Source organism: Gossypium hirsutum, chromosome A13 (assembly GCF_007990345.1).
Source record: "Gossypium hirsutum isolate 1008001.06 chromosome A13, Gossypium_hirsutum_v2.1, whole genome shotgun sequence".
Lineage (NCBI taxonomy): Eukaryota > Viridiplantae > Streptophyta > Magnoliopsida > Malvales > Malvaceae > Gossypium > Gossypium hirsutum.
In genome coordinates, this window is record NC_053436.1 from 30430164 (window position 1) to 30443905 (window position 13742).

At 30.8% G+C, this 13742-nt stretch overlaps 1 protein-coding gene and 1 pseudogene across 3 annotated transcripts; both read left to right on the forward strand.

The window, feature by feature from the left end:
* The first annotated feature begins 2141 nt into the window (after nucleotides 1-2141).
* On the forward strand, nucleotides 2142-6284 carry LOC107893881 (protein SET DOMAIN GROUP 40). 3 transcript variants are annotated; one of them, XM_016819023.2, is made up of 5 exons: nucleotides 2192-2589; nucleotides 2680-2728; nucleotides 2845-2985; nucleotides 4278-4343; nucleotides 6049-6284. In XM_016819023.2, the coding sequence occupies exons 1-5, from the start codon at nucleotides 2438-2440 to the stop codon at nucleotides 6052-6054; spliced, it is 414 nt and encodes a 137-aa protein (XP_016674512.1). In that variant the 5' UTR covers nucleotides 2192-2437; the 3' UTR covers nucleotides 6055-6284. The 3 variants fall into 3 exon arrangements, 2 of the variants coding, with proteins under 2 accessions (XP_040941969.1, XP_016674512.1); XR_001683052.2 differs by lacking the exon at nucleotides 2680-2728 and having other exon boundaries at nucleotides 2142-2589; XM_041086035.1 differs by lacking the exons at nucleotides 4278-4343; nucleotides 6049-6284 and having other exon boundaries at nucleotides 2185-2589; nucleotides 2845-3181.
* A 1613-nt stretch (nucleotides 6285-7897) lies between these two features.
* On the forward strand, nucleotides 7898-12105 carry LOC107893882 (nuclear transport factor 2-like; annotated as a pseudogene).
* Nucleotides 12106-13742: the final 1637 nt, after the last annotated feature.

Sequence of the window (13742 nt, forward strand, 5' to 3'; positions counted from 1 at the left end):
AAAACTCAAAAAAATAACTCTCTTTTTATCATAAATTATCGTGCGTTTCTACGTCATCCCTATCTTTTTCCAATAGGAGAATAACAAATCTGATTTTTTTCTCTTGATTTTTAGTATTTTTTAGTTGGATTTGAGTTTTTTTAAAGAAAAAAACTGAATATCAGGATGAAAAATTTAATTTATCATTCTCTTATTAAAAAGTGATAGAGATGATATGAAATGTTGGGAATCATTTTCCATTATCATACTTACATCCATCGGTTAAATTACGAAAATTGTAAACATTTAAACCTTTGAATTGGGATCATAACTGCATAAGTTAGCAATATTATAATTCAAGTATAAAAAATAAATTCAAATAGTTACTTACCATGTAACAAATATCATCCGTTTAATTTATTTAGAAGTTATAATTAGTTTATATTTTCATGCGATAACATATTTCTCAAAGAAATCGAAAAAACAATGTAATTTAAAATATTTTAAAAGTTTATTACGAATTATTTTAATATTATTTAATCTTAAAAATATTTAATATTAAAACAATACACTACAGGAAAATAGGGCTTTAGCAGCGTTTTAGCAAAAAACACCGCAAAAATTGTAAAATACAGAGCAATAGCAGCGGCTAAAAATAGAGCAATAGCGGCATTTTACTGAAAACGCCGCTAAAAACCAGAGCATTAGCTGCACTTTCGGTAAAACGCCGCTAAAAACCAGAGCATTAGAGGCGCTTTCGGTAAAACGCCGCTAAAAACTAGAGCATTAGCGGCACTTTCAATAAAACGCCGCTAAATACCAGAGCATTAGTGGCGCTTTTGCTAAAATGCCACTAAAAGTCATATAACTCCTAAAACTCTAAACCCCAAAAATCATAAACCCTAACCTATAACCCCTAAAATAATAATTATTAAAAATTATGGTTATACAATATATTAAATATTTTCTTATATAATCGTAAAAAGAGATACTATTGAATTTAAAATATTGAATTAATTATCATTATAGTTTAAGGTTTATGATTTAAGATAAATGGTTTAGGGTTTAAGGTTTAGGAGTTAATTAGTATTTGAAGGTTTAAGATGAATTATGGGTTTAGGATTATGGTTTAGGGTTTATAGTTGGGGTTTAAAGTGTAAAGGTTTGGGGTTAAGGGTTTAGGGTTTAGGGTTTATGGGATAGGGGTTAAGAGGTTTAAGGTTTAGGTTAATTAGTATTTTTTAATTTATATATTAAATGATTTCTTATATAATTGTAAAAGAGATAATATTAATTTGAATATATTAAACTTATGATTATATTTTAAATTATTTAAGAGATAATAGATAAACCTTATATATATATTAAATGGTTTAAGATTTAATCTAAAAATATTTTGATATATTAAAAATAATTCAATTCAAATTAATTCCTCTACATTTAATTTATTTAAGTGAAATTTAAACTTAAAATTTAGTCCTTATATTTTAATTTGATTAGTTTTAGTCCCTATATTTTTCAAATCGATCAATTTTATCTTTTGTTCTTTTCAAAATTTAAAATTTTAGTCATGATCACTCAAATGATAGCAATTATATATGTTTGATTAAATTCTACTATTAGTCTTGGTATTGTGCGTAAAGTTGTAGGTTGAGTTTATGTTATCCAATTAGATCATTCTTGGTCCCTATACTTTTCGAATTTTGAAATTTTAATTTTGACACAAATGACAATCGTTAAATACGTAACTGGCTTTTTGTGAGTAATATGTTTGTTACATTAGATTTTAGAAATAGCAAAACTTAATGAATTTAATAGCTACCATTCAATTAATACTACAATTTCAAAATTTCAAAATTACAATGACTAAAAATAACAAAATTAAAGTAAAATGACTAAATCCACAACTTACATATAATTCAATACTAATAGAAAAAAAATAATAATTAAAAATATTTAACTTGTTTATATTTAAAAAATTAATAAATATCAAATGAAAATAACATGTATATATTTATAAAAAAATTAAAACAATATCATTAGGTTTAAGTAAATTTACACTAAGTATTTATAAATATGATGTGTTTTAAGTAAAATTTAATTGGAGATTTAAAGGATTAATTGCGTTTTTTTTAAATACCTCAAAAAAAACATAATTGTTTAACTTAAACATGATCCTTTTCCTTTCTAAAATATTTTTTTTTCTCATACCCGACACTAAAACCCTTAATTTTTTCCCTAAAATTAGTATCCTCAAAACACCCCCAACCTCACCCTTCTGTTGCCCTTTTCAATAAAGAAACTCTCCAACAGCAGCGTCTCCGTTGTCTGGGTGTCTCTTGCTTCCCTGGCGCCGGAGGAAGAGGTGTGGCTGCTCTCCGGCCGATTAGCAAAGGAGAGTTGCTTCTTAGATTTCCAAAATCTGCCTTAATCACAACTGACTCTCTTCTTTCAAGAGATGAAACTTTGTCTCTTGCACACAAATCCCATCCTTCTCACTCTTCTACCCAAGTTTGCTTTTGTGTTTCAGTATTCGATATATGTTTTAATCTGCGTTTCAACCAAACAAAACGACTGGACTAAAGCAATTTGCCTATTTTCATTTGCAAGGTAGGTATTCACTATTTGTTTGTTATATGAAATCAATAAAGGAAAGGCTTCTTCTCCATGGCACCCTTATTTTCTGCACTTGCCTTGTAGTTATTCCATACTCGCCGCTTTCGGTGAACTTGAAACGCAAGCCTTGCAAGTTCTGTCTCTTATTTTACCTCTTTTGCTTTTGCTTTTGCTTTCTCACATTTGCTTCACTTGTATTTCTTTTTTTCTTTTTTTTCTTTCTAACCTTGCTATTTATCTCGTTCTTAGGTGGATTATGCCATCTGGGCTGCTCAGAAAGCTGTCACAAAAGCTAAATACGAGTGGGAACAAGCCTTCACTCTCATGAAGGAACTTAAGCTTAAGCCTCCACTTCTCACTTTCAGGGCTTGGATTTGGGCTACTGGGACTGTAAGTTCACAGTGTTTATGCTTCTCTGGGTTTTTCTTTTTCAGTTTTTATTTATGTTGGACAGCTTCAACTTAGACTGTTATGCACATTTCACACGCATGCATATGGATAAATGTCTGGTTAAACAAGCATACATGGGTTCCTAATTTATCTTCTCGTGTCTCTAATTAACATTTTCCTACATATTATTGCTTTGATAAAGGTTCAGATTATTGCTCGGGACAAAATACCGCAGACTTCCGAAAATATATGTTATTTATGCAAACATTTCTTAGTAAGATGAGATTAAAATTTTGGAGTGTCAAACAAATAATACTGTTTGAAAAGTTCAGAATTGGAATAGACTGCTGCTTTAAAGTATCTGTATGGATGGTTACGTCATCACACAAAGTATGGTACTCTTTCGCCACCCGAGCTTGCTAATTCTTTGTATTATGCATATGTAAGTACACTAGGGTATAATTCTTTGTTTTTTTGGTTAGTTTTTTTCTTTTGGAACAATGCCTTGATATTGCAATCTTGGTTTGAGTGTAAGTCGCTTCCTCTAATGTTACTGTGGGATAGTTTGCTTATGTTGTGAATGTTGTGATTACAAGAGTGTCTTTTTGCATATGATTTCCATGACTGCAGTGATTATATTTTGGACTTAGAGTTTTACATATGGTGACAGGATATAATTTTCCTTAAGATTACTAGAAGCTTATCCCTAACATTACATTTTTGAAATGTTATTGTTATATTCTGGTGTTAATCAAATTGTTTTCTGCCATACATGTGATAACCCAACATGTCAATCTTCTGTGTGCCAAACTCATATGGGTTGCATCATCTTTTCCTCTATTTCTCTTCTTTCTTATCTTTCAATGGTAAAGTGATGCATTGGTGTGTTATATAGCTCTCTTATAGGGTTGAATTATTTACTTGCTCCATCTTTGTAACCTTAGGCTGCTAAAAAGATGCTCCAGATAACATGTTGCACCTAGTTGGACCTTAGAAGACAAACTAGCTCTTCTATTCAGCTCCATGCAATTAATTATTTGATTTGTTGAAGCTATTGGTTGATTTAGATGATTTGATTATGCACTTCCTCAATTTACATATATCCTTAATCATCTCTTCCAAAATGCCTTTTTTAATGCATTCAGATCTTGCATATGCAGTTTGATTTGTTTAGCCTCTGTTACTGAGATTGTCCATTTAAAATTATTTGATGATAAACTTCCCTTTGCCTGTGGTGGCCATATTTTCAGCACTATTGAATTTAGTCTTTTGGTCTATGTCTGGATCTTTAGGCACTAGATTTGAAGCCAAACTATGTGCGTGCTTGGGCAAACATGGGTATCAGTTACGCCAACCAGGTTTGTTATCTCCTGCATTGTTCTCTCATTGTCTTGACATTCATGAAAAGGGAACTGCATTTCTTACCTTATGTCTTCATTTCCTTTTGCATATTAAATTTATGCTTATTAATTAAACAACATAAATCATATTTTTTTAATCTCCTTAATTATTTGGGTCCATCCTACATAATAGTCAAATTTATTAATCAACTAGCCACTATTATTTGCGTGACTTAAGATTGAGTCTAGATTTCAGCAATTTTTTAATGTAGTCAATGTTATTCAGAATTTTTTAATGTAGTCAATGTTATTTAGAATTTTTTAATGTAGTCAATGTTATTCCGGTATAAAATACAGTTGGTACTAATTATATGAGTGCTTACCGATTGATTTCGCCTTTACCGACCGAAGTATGGTATATCGGTAGATAAAAAAATGAATTTTAAAATATAATTTTAGATTTAAAGTTAAATATTTTATTCTTTATTTTGGATTTGTAGAAGATTAAAATATGTCATAAGTCCATGCACGCTTTTAAATTTTGAAATTTACTCCCTATACTTTTATTTTCAAGAATTTAGTTTATCTATTTTTTAGATTTTAAAACAACGTTAATAGTTGGACTTAAATTTTGAATTCGGAAAAATATATGGACTAAATTCTAAATTTTTTAATAGTAGAAGGATTTAAGGTATATTTTTCAATTTTTCGAATTATGGATAGTATGGGATGATCTTATTGTTTAATTTATGGAATACTTTTTTTACTTGTTCATTTTGAAATTGTTTAGTGATAGATTGTATTTTCAAGGCTTATTAAAAAGTATTTTATATTATTGATTAATATTTTATATTTAATATTTATAAATATTATATAATTTTTTTTAAATAACAATAAATATGAAATAAACCAGATAATATTGACTTTATTAATAAAAATAAAAACAATCAAATCTATTTAAGTGCATATATTTTTTTAATCAATTAAAATTATTTTTGGTTTGGTTTTGAAGATCACTTATCCACAAAGCATAACTCATTCTATAATCCATCAGATTTATGCTTCTTTTTTCTTTTTTTTAGTGTTTTTGTTATACTTTTCGGTGTTCAGCCTTATGAAACACTTTTTATATTTGACTTTTTTAAATCTTTGGATGTTGTCATTTTTTTTATAGTTTATTGCCTGTTATGTGTTTTATTTTTTTTTCGATTGTTTATTTCCCTTTGATTTAACAGCATTTTCTTGCAAATCTTTGAATAATTGAATCCTAGAATATATGTGTTTGAAATTTATTGATGTGGTCTGTGAGTTATTTTTAGTTGTTTTATGCTGTTTATTATGATTTACTAAATAAGAGAACCTAAATTAAGAAAAAAATAGGTGTCTGAAAAAAAAATGGTAGTTTTAATTATTGTTTCCTGCTTGAAGTTGAATGCTGTCCATATATGATTTTGAATGCTGGAAATTTGCAGCATTTAATTTCCTGCTTGAAGTTGATTAAACTATGCTGTAAATGCAAAACATTTATATGCTGTTCACATGCTAAATTAACCATTAGTGAGCTTAAAATTGGTCTATTCGAATGTGTTAAATTCATTGTTCAATGTGATGTTATTTATGCTAATGTTATATGTGGCGTTAATGTTGACTTGTTAATTGCATATTTTATTATTAATTTGACGTTATATGTGTCATTCATTAACTTTTGTTTCTTTTTTCTCAGGTTTGAGTTTTTGTTGGATGCATGGTTCAGGATTAGCTGAATTCATGCATAGTGACGACTTGTTTGAGCTAATTGCTGATCTTAAAGTGTGCATTCTATCATTATTTTGTTCTTTTTGTATTTTGTTAGATTTCTGGTGTAGTATGATAAGTGCGGTATTTTGTTTGACTGTTATTGATAAACTTTCTATTTGGTGGGATATATATTTATATCATAGATATTATTCTTCTTCTCAATATTTTGATAATGAATTTTAAAATTTTTTATATTTTTCATAACTTTTTTAATATTTTATTATTTTTTTAAATTTTATGATTTAGCGGCATTTTTTTGGATAAACGCCGCAAACTTTAGTGGCGTTTTCTATAGCGACATTTTTTGCGGCGCTTGAAAAAACTCCGCTAAAAGTCAGTTTTGCTGTAGTGATATAAAAATCATCATAATTTGAATATTAATATTAATTTAAATAATATTATTTGTGATTTTTTAAAGGCTATTTATTTCATATATATTGTTAAATTATTTAGTTTTAATATTAAAATTGTTAATATTCATTTTTATGATATTATATCTATCTTTGATTTCCTTTAGATAATGAATGTAACTCAAGTAAATATTACAGAATAAAATCTTAAAGCATATGTGTAATCGCTAATTATCTTGAGCAGATTTTTTCTATTTTTTAGCATTTATTTTAATAAATATTGAAATATTTAATTATCTTTGAATCCTAAAATATGTACTTATGGTAACCTATAATATTTTTTTAAAGAAATCTATTAACTACAGTTCTCATCATATTTTATCATTTATTTTAATAAATATTATAATATTACCTTTGGCTGAATTTTTCTGTTTCAATATGAAAATCTGTACTTATAATTTTTTTTATGGACCCTATTAACTATAACTGTCATTATATTAATGTGACAAGTCACTATATATATATAAACTATATCACATAAGCTTTGTTTTTTTTTCCTTAAATATATATGATATTTTAATTGGAATGATAACATTTGGAAACACAACACAAGTTCACAAAATATAGAATTTAACTCGAGAGTTTGCAAGCACTAAATTTCTAGAAAACACGAGAATGTTTGATTGCGAACCCCACATGGTTTTCAATGCAAAACCTCAATTTGAAGTCGAACAACGCTTTTAATTGGACCATCATCTCATCTTAACTATAATGGAGTGGCGGTGCATTACGCTCCTCTGCTTACGTGTCACCAAATAATTCACCCTTCACTGATCACAACCTAATGCTAGCCTGGATTTTAGGCATTTTCTCCACAATACATATAGTTAAAAAACTAATAGCCACCGCAGTCTCCTGATAGTCCTTTCTTATGTTAGTCCCTTTACTATGATAAAGTTTGAGATTTAAAATTTTACTTAATTTGACATAATGTAATCCTTCTCTTTTTATAATGTTAATAATAGTCTAAATTGACAATATTATTAGTTGTTGTTGGTAAAAGGATGACAAGATATTTTTTAAAATAACCTTAAACGTTGGATTAATATGTAAATTTATAATTCATCAAATATATTAATATTAGATTGTAGTTTCACATTGCTCTACAAATGTGACATAATAACAGTAAATAAAAACAGTTGCACATAATCACTTTAGTAATAAATAATTAACGATGTTATTAATTTAAATTTTGTAATAATATTATAGAAATAGAGGAACTGATTAATTTCAAATTAAACCAAGTTTAAATTGTCAAATTTGTCTCACCTACTATAGAAGCCAGTTTCCAACTTCAGCTTGCCACCAAACCCCTTTCGCATTCCATCTATATAATCAAATCAAAACCGTTGAAGCTAACGCTCTAACACATTCATCAATCATAATTTGATCACGACCGCCAATCAAATCAGTTGGTCCACAAATTCATCGACGAGACCAAAACTAAACATCTCTAATTTTTTAAAAATAAATTTTAAAAAAAATCCAGTAAGGATTCGAGAATTTCACCCTATATATATCTCTCTCTCAAATAATGAGGTGAAATTTAGGTTACTTCCTTTTTTATTTTTCACCTTTCGATTCTCCACGGTGCCGCCAGGCACTGTTTTCTCTTTTCTAGGTAATCCCATTTTTCTTTTCTATTTTATATGATTTTTGATGGCACAATTTAATGAAATTAAATGTTTTCCGATCTGGGTTTAACATCAATCGGTATAATGTTGTCGCTGTTATTGATTTCTGTTGGTTTTGTTTCTTGGAATTATAATCATAGCCTCAATTATGAAAAGTTTTTCCCTATGACCGGATATAGTAATAGTGGATTATCCATTATTAAATTGTTGAATAGATCTTATTTTTTTAGTTACAATGCAGATTTATTTCTGATAACTAATGAATCAGTTTTCTTTAACCGATTGGATTCATACTAGTATAATGGTTTAACTTACCTGAAAAAGGCATCGTCTTTAGGGTTTTCGCAGTTTTGATTTGTTTTTTTCTCAATGGTATAACGTAAATATTTTGGATATTGTTCTCTGCTTTTCAATTTTCATTGGGAAGTATTTCCTTAAACTTTTACATTATGTTGGGTCCTTACATGTTTTTGTGCTTATAACAACTTTTATCGTTAAGTGTTTTATTGTTTGTAGATGACAATGCAATCGGATCCATCGGCTTCCGATCCACAAGGGATTGGGAATGCCTTTGTCAAACAGTACTACACTGTTCTTCACAATGACCCTTCACATGCTTATAAATTTTATCTTGACTTGAGCGTGTTAAGCCGCCCTGGTACCGATGGTGCGATGAAGTCCGTGACTACCCTGAAAGTAAGTTTCTCTTTTGCAGACAATGCAACGGGAATGATTGAATTTTATTTTGTTCGTGTTATGGCAATTTACAATGTTTTCTGTAATGCTCATAACAGGAGATAAATGAATTGATTCTCTCATTGGACTACCAGAGTTAAAAGGCCGAGATTTCTTTTGCTGATGCCCAGTTCTCATTAGCAAACGGTGTGATTGTTTTGGTTACTGGCTCTTTGATCGGAAAAGATGATGTGAGGAGGAAGTTTACACAGTCATTCTTTCTTGCTCCACAAGAGGGTGGATATTATGTCTTGAATGATGTTTTTAGGTATGTTGATGACAAAGAGCCAGTGGACGTGGCATATAATGATATTGATGAGGGTAGTCAAGCTGATTTGTCTCAAGATACCGGTGAGTTTTATGGTTTGTGCATATGTTTACTTACTGATTTTCATTCTTTTAGGGGAGAATGTTTAATTTAAAATGCTTGATTGCAGAGGTAACTCCTGTGCTGAAGAATGCTGTAGCAAATCACACTACTTTTCCTTCGGCCAACGATGATAACAATGTTAAAGAAGTCAGTCCTCCATTGGACAATGGAAAGCATACTGTTCCAGAGAGTGGGGTTGTTTCTGAGCAGCTACCGCCTCCAACAGAGTAAAGTCAGAAAGATTCTCATCCTGTGAACCAGACTTCGGCCCCTGTAATTCAGGATGATGCTCTGAAGAAGTCATATCTATCAGTTGTGAGTTCATATATCCTTACCAGCATTTAGAAAACCACTTATTTTAAATGGGAAAAATAATGCTTTTCCTTTTTAAATACTTGTTTCAGGTACATGCATTGACAAAGAATTCTGCTCCATTTATTGTGAGAGCTCCGGCTCCGAAACCTAAACCTGTGGAGCAGTCTCGCAAAGCTGCAATACCTGAAGAATCTGCTCCTAAAAGCTACAATACCTCAGAAAAGAGCAATGAATCTTCAGGTTTTTGTTTATTGTTCTTCAAATTCATTAGTATCCAGCGCTTCAAAAATGTTAATGTTGCATAATTTTTTCATCCATATTCCTCATTTCAACTTGTTTCAGGTAAGAATACTTCGATATTTGTCGCTAACTTGCCTATGAGCGCAACTGAGGAAATGCTGGAGGAGGTTTTCCAAAAATTTGGACCAATTAAACCCAATGGCATCCAAGTCAGAAGCTTTAAGGTTTGTTCTTTACGTCTGTTTTGGAATTGATCAATGTTTCGAATGCTTGTTTGCACAACATTTACAACCTTCACTTGGTTCATGTCTTCAGGACAACAAAAACTGCTTTGGGTTTGTAGAGTTCGAGTCTGCTACTTCAGTGCAAAGTGCTGTTACGGTAGTGCCAGTCCTCCTCTCGTAGTTTTTATTTCATAAATTTCTCGCATCTCACATTTATAATTAGATTGATGTTGATTTCGTGTTGCATGATGGCACGATGGTATGTCTGTCTAAAATTTTCAATTCCCATCAATGCAGGCTTCTCCTATTACAATTGGCAACAGGCAGGCCAATATCGAAGAAAAGCGAGGCACGTTAACATATCTTCTTCAACTTATATGTTGATGTTCTCTTCATGGCATGAAGGGCAAATGTTGTTATCATAAAGTTGTTTATAGCATAGCATAAGAGGCAAGTGGAAAGTGCATAAATTATGTTTGTTTTAAATAATTTGCAGGACCCTGCAGTGGTGGGAAACCAGGGTTTGGTGGTTATAGAGACGAAAATGGCTACCGAAATGACAACTTCAGAGGCCGTGGGAACTTCAGTGGCAGCCGTAACTTTAGAAGAAATGAAAGGAATGAGTTCTCAGGTCAAGCTTGGGGCAATGCGGGGCGAAACGGAGAAGCTAATAGGAAAGTTTATCAAAATGGGGGACAAAGAGTTGCTGCTGCTCGCTATGAAGGTGAAAGTTAAGGGTTTTGAAGATTAGTTTCTTGCTTTTTATCACCAAAAAAGTAGGGGGAAACAAGAGAGTAATTTTTTTTTTTTACTTTTTTCTTTTCAAATTTCTACTTTTGAAGTCTAAATTTTCGTCATTTTCAGTTTTGAGTTTATTAAAAAACTTAAATTAGGTAGGCAGATGGCTGGGAGGCTTTGGAAAATAATCTGTGGAATTATTATTCTTTTTGCTTTATATTATTTAATCTTTGATGAGATTTTTGGATAAAAAAGGGTTTTTCTTATGCTGCTAGTGAGTTGGGAATGGGTAGAGAAGAGGGTTTAGTATAAAGGCTTAGCAGTTATGGCATCGTAATCTGTGATGACCAAGCAAGAGGTTGTGAATTGGCTGTGGTGGGTGGTGACAGAAATTAATCTGCAAATATCAATTGAGCATCTATTATTATATGTCCAAACAGCCGATGTTGCTGTTGAAACTCAACACCCAATTCCCAAATTCATCCTTCCATTTGCCACCCTTGCCCTTGCTGTGGTGAATCCCATTTCATCTGCCTCATGGTTCTAAGCGCCCCACTTTTCCCCTCCCATTATTTACAAGTTTTATATAATTCAACATTTTTATACAAGTTTTCAATTTCTTGATTTTTTTTAACAAAATATTTTTATAAAATTTGAAGATTATTTTGATGATTTTGTATATGGTTCGAGAGTGATTATTTCGCTTGTTTTCTTGATTTATTCTAGGGTTATAAATTATATTTCATTTTGACTCAAATTGATTCAATTAACTTTGTTTGATTAACCAAACTTTTTTTTTTTTTGACAATGGCTCCTATACTTTATAAATATTCTAACTTTAATTTCGTTTGTCAATGTGCTACTTATCATGGATGACTTCAGTAGCTCATTTGCAAACTCTTTCGAACCAAGCTTTTTCAGCGTGGGCTATCTCAATCTCTGCAATTATCTTCTTTGTCGTGCTTGTTTAGCCTTTTCGGCCTGGGTTTTCTCCGCCATTCAAACTAAGCCTGTTTGCTTCACTCTTCTCATGAATGTCACTTGACCCTATCAATAGCTTTAAGCGAGTCCTACATTTCTTATTTGAGTTCTGCCAGTGCTTGATGATGGTAGAAGCTGAAGTTCAAGAACCTTAGTTGATTTCAAGGCCTGAAATTGAGGTTGAACTCCTCAAACATGAAAATGGAAGATGAACGAGGCATGAAACTGGTGTTTCCTTTCATAAAATGGAAGACCAATTAGGGAATTTTGGGGATGAAGATGTTAAAAGACATTGAAATTGAAGTTGAGAAGAACAACAAGATGGAATTTCGGTTTCAAAATTTGAAAGTTGAAATTTTTTTGGTTTTTAATGTTTTATCTTTTTGGATTAAATTTTTTGAGTTATCTAACTTGAGTTCTCTCACATATTTTCAAATAAAAAATAATTTTTTTTGATAAAAAGTAGCAAGTGGCACCTTACAATTGGAAAATGTGTCTTAATAAGTCAAAATTTAGCACTATTAGACATGTTTCATTGCAGTCAGTTTCATTCCGATACTGTTCATATTGGTTATCGAAATAATAAACTTTAGGTCCAGTTTTGGGGTAAATTTCGATTGGTGCCGTTCATACCAGTTGATTTTATCAATATTGATTGAAATATGGCGTATCGGTTGGTACCAAAGAAATTGAAAGTGTAGATACTAATATAATTATATTCAAAATAGAAGTACCATATTAAAAGATTGTTCTGGTAGTAAATCAGAACAACAAACTTTAGGTTCAGTTTTGGTGTAAATTTCGATTGGTACCGTTCATACCAATTGATTTTGTCAGTATTGATTGAAATATGGTCTATTGATTGGTACCAAATAAATTGAAAGTGTAGATACTAATATAACCATTTTCAAAATAGTACCATATTAAGAGATTTCATAACAGATTTGAAAGATAAATATACCATTATCCTAAATTTTTTCAACTCCTTTAAATCCTTTACATGCAAATCCCTTTACTATAATTCCAATCCCCCTTCTTCCCATATTGTTTGTTTTTCATCTTTGAAACCATCTCTTGTAAGTAAATTGGAATGGACAACACTTAGAGATTGTAGCTAGACAAAAAGCGATGATTTAGATCCTCCCTCTTATGAACATGAGTGCACGCAACATCTTGTGGAAACGAAAATTCATCTGTTAAATAATATAGCGGAAGAAAAAAAGGATCAGTGATTTTCTTTGACCAAGATCTCTCACTCAATAGATCCAATTAGAGTCTTTATTTAATTGCCATAATTCATGATTTTTAGGTATAAGAGAGCTTGCAAAATTCATATTAGGTGCGGTATAATTTGACATTTTAGAAACAATTGTCCAAATGATGAAGTGGAAGTTAAAGATATCTTTAAAGATGAAAAGGAGAATATCAGATAGCAAATTGAAACCTCTTTTGACTCTAATCAAATTCTTCTTAGGGTACCCATAAGAATAGCTTGAGTAGAGGACCTAGAGGATCTACATATGTGGATATCAGGCCAAAGGTAGCCATATTTGTGCCCTTTTTAGAGAAACCAATATCAACTTGGTGTAGGGGATAGAGGGATTGACAGTGATAATTTATCTATGGAATCTGATCTGTCGATGAGAAGTCAAAGGAATGTTTTTGAAGATTGAACACTTTTTCAGAAAAGAGAAGGTGACCAAACACAAGATGGTTAAAACTTGAAAAAAGATAACCATAGAATGGAGGGCAATGATGATTAGAATAAAGCTGAATGCAATGAAAGGCAAAAGGGGGAAGGGTAATGTTATAAACTAAATAGAGTTAGATTTTGATAAAATATCAAAGAGAGACAAACCTTCTTGTGGACCTAACACCTTAGTATAAGAAAGTACAATCAGATAACTTAAAGGATATTAATGATTATTTTCCACCTCCAAGCACTCAGGAGCAAATTGATAAGTTGTTAAATG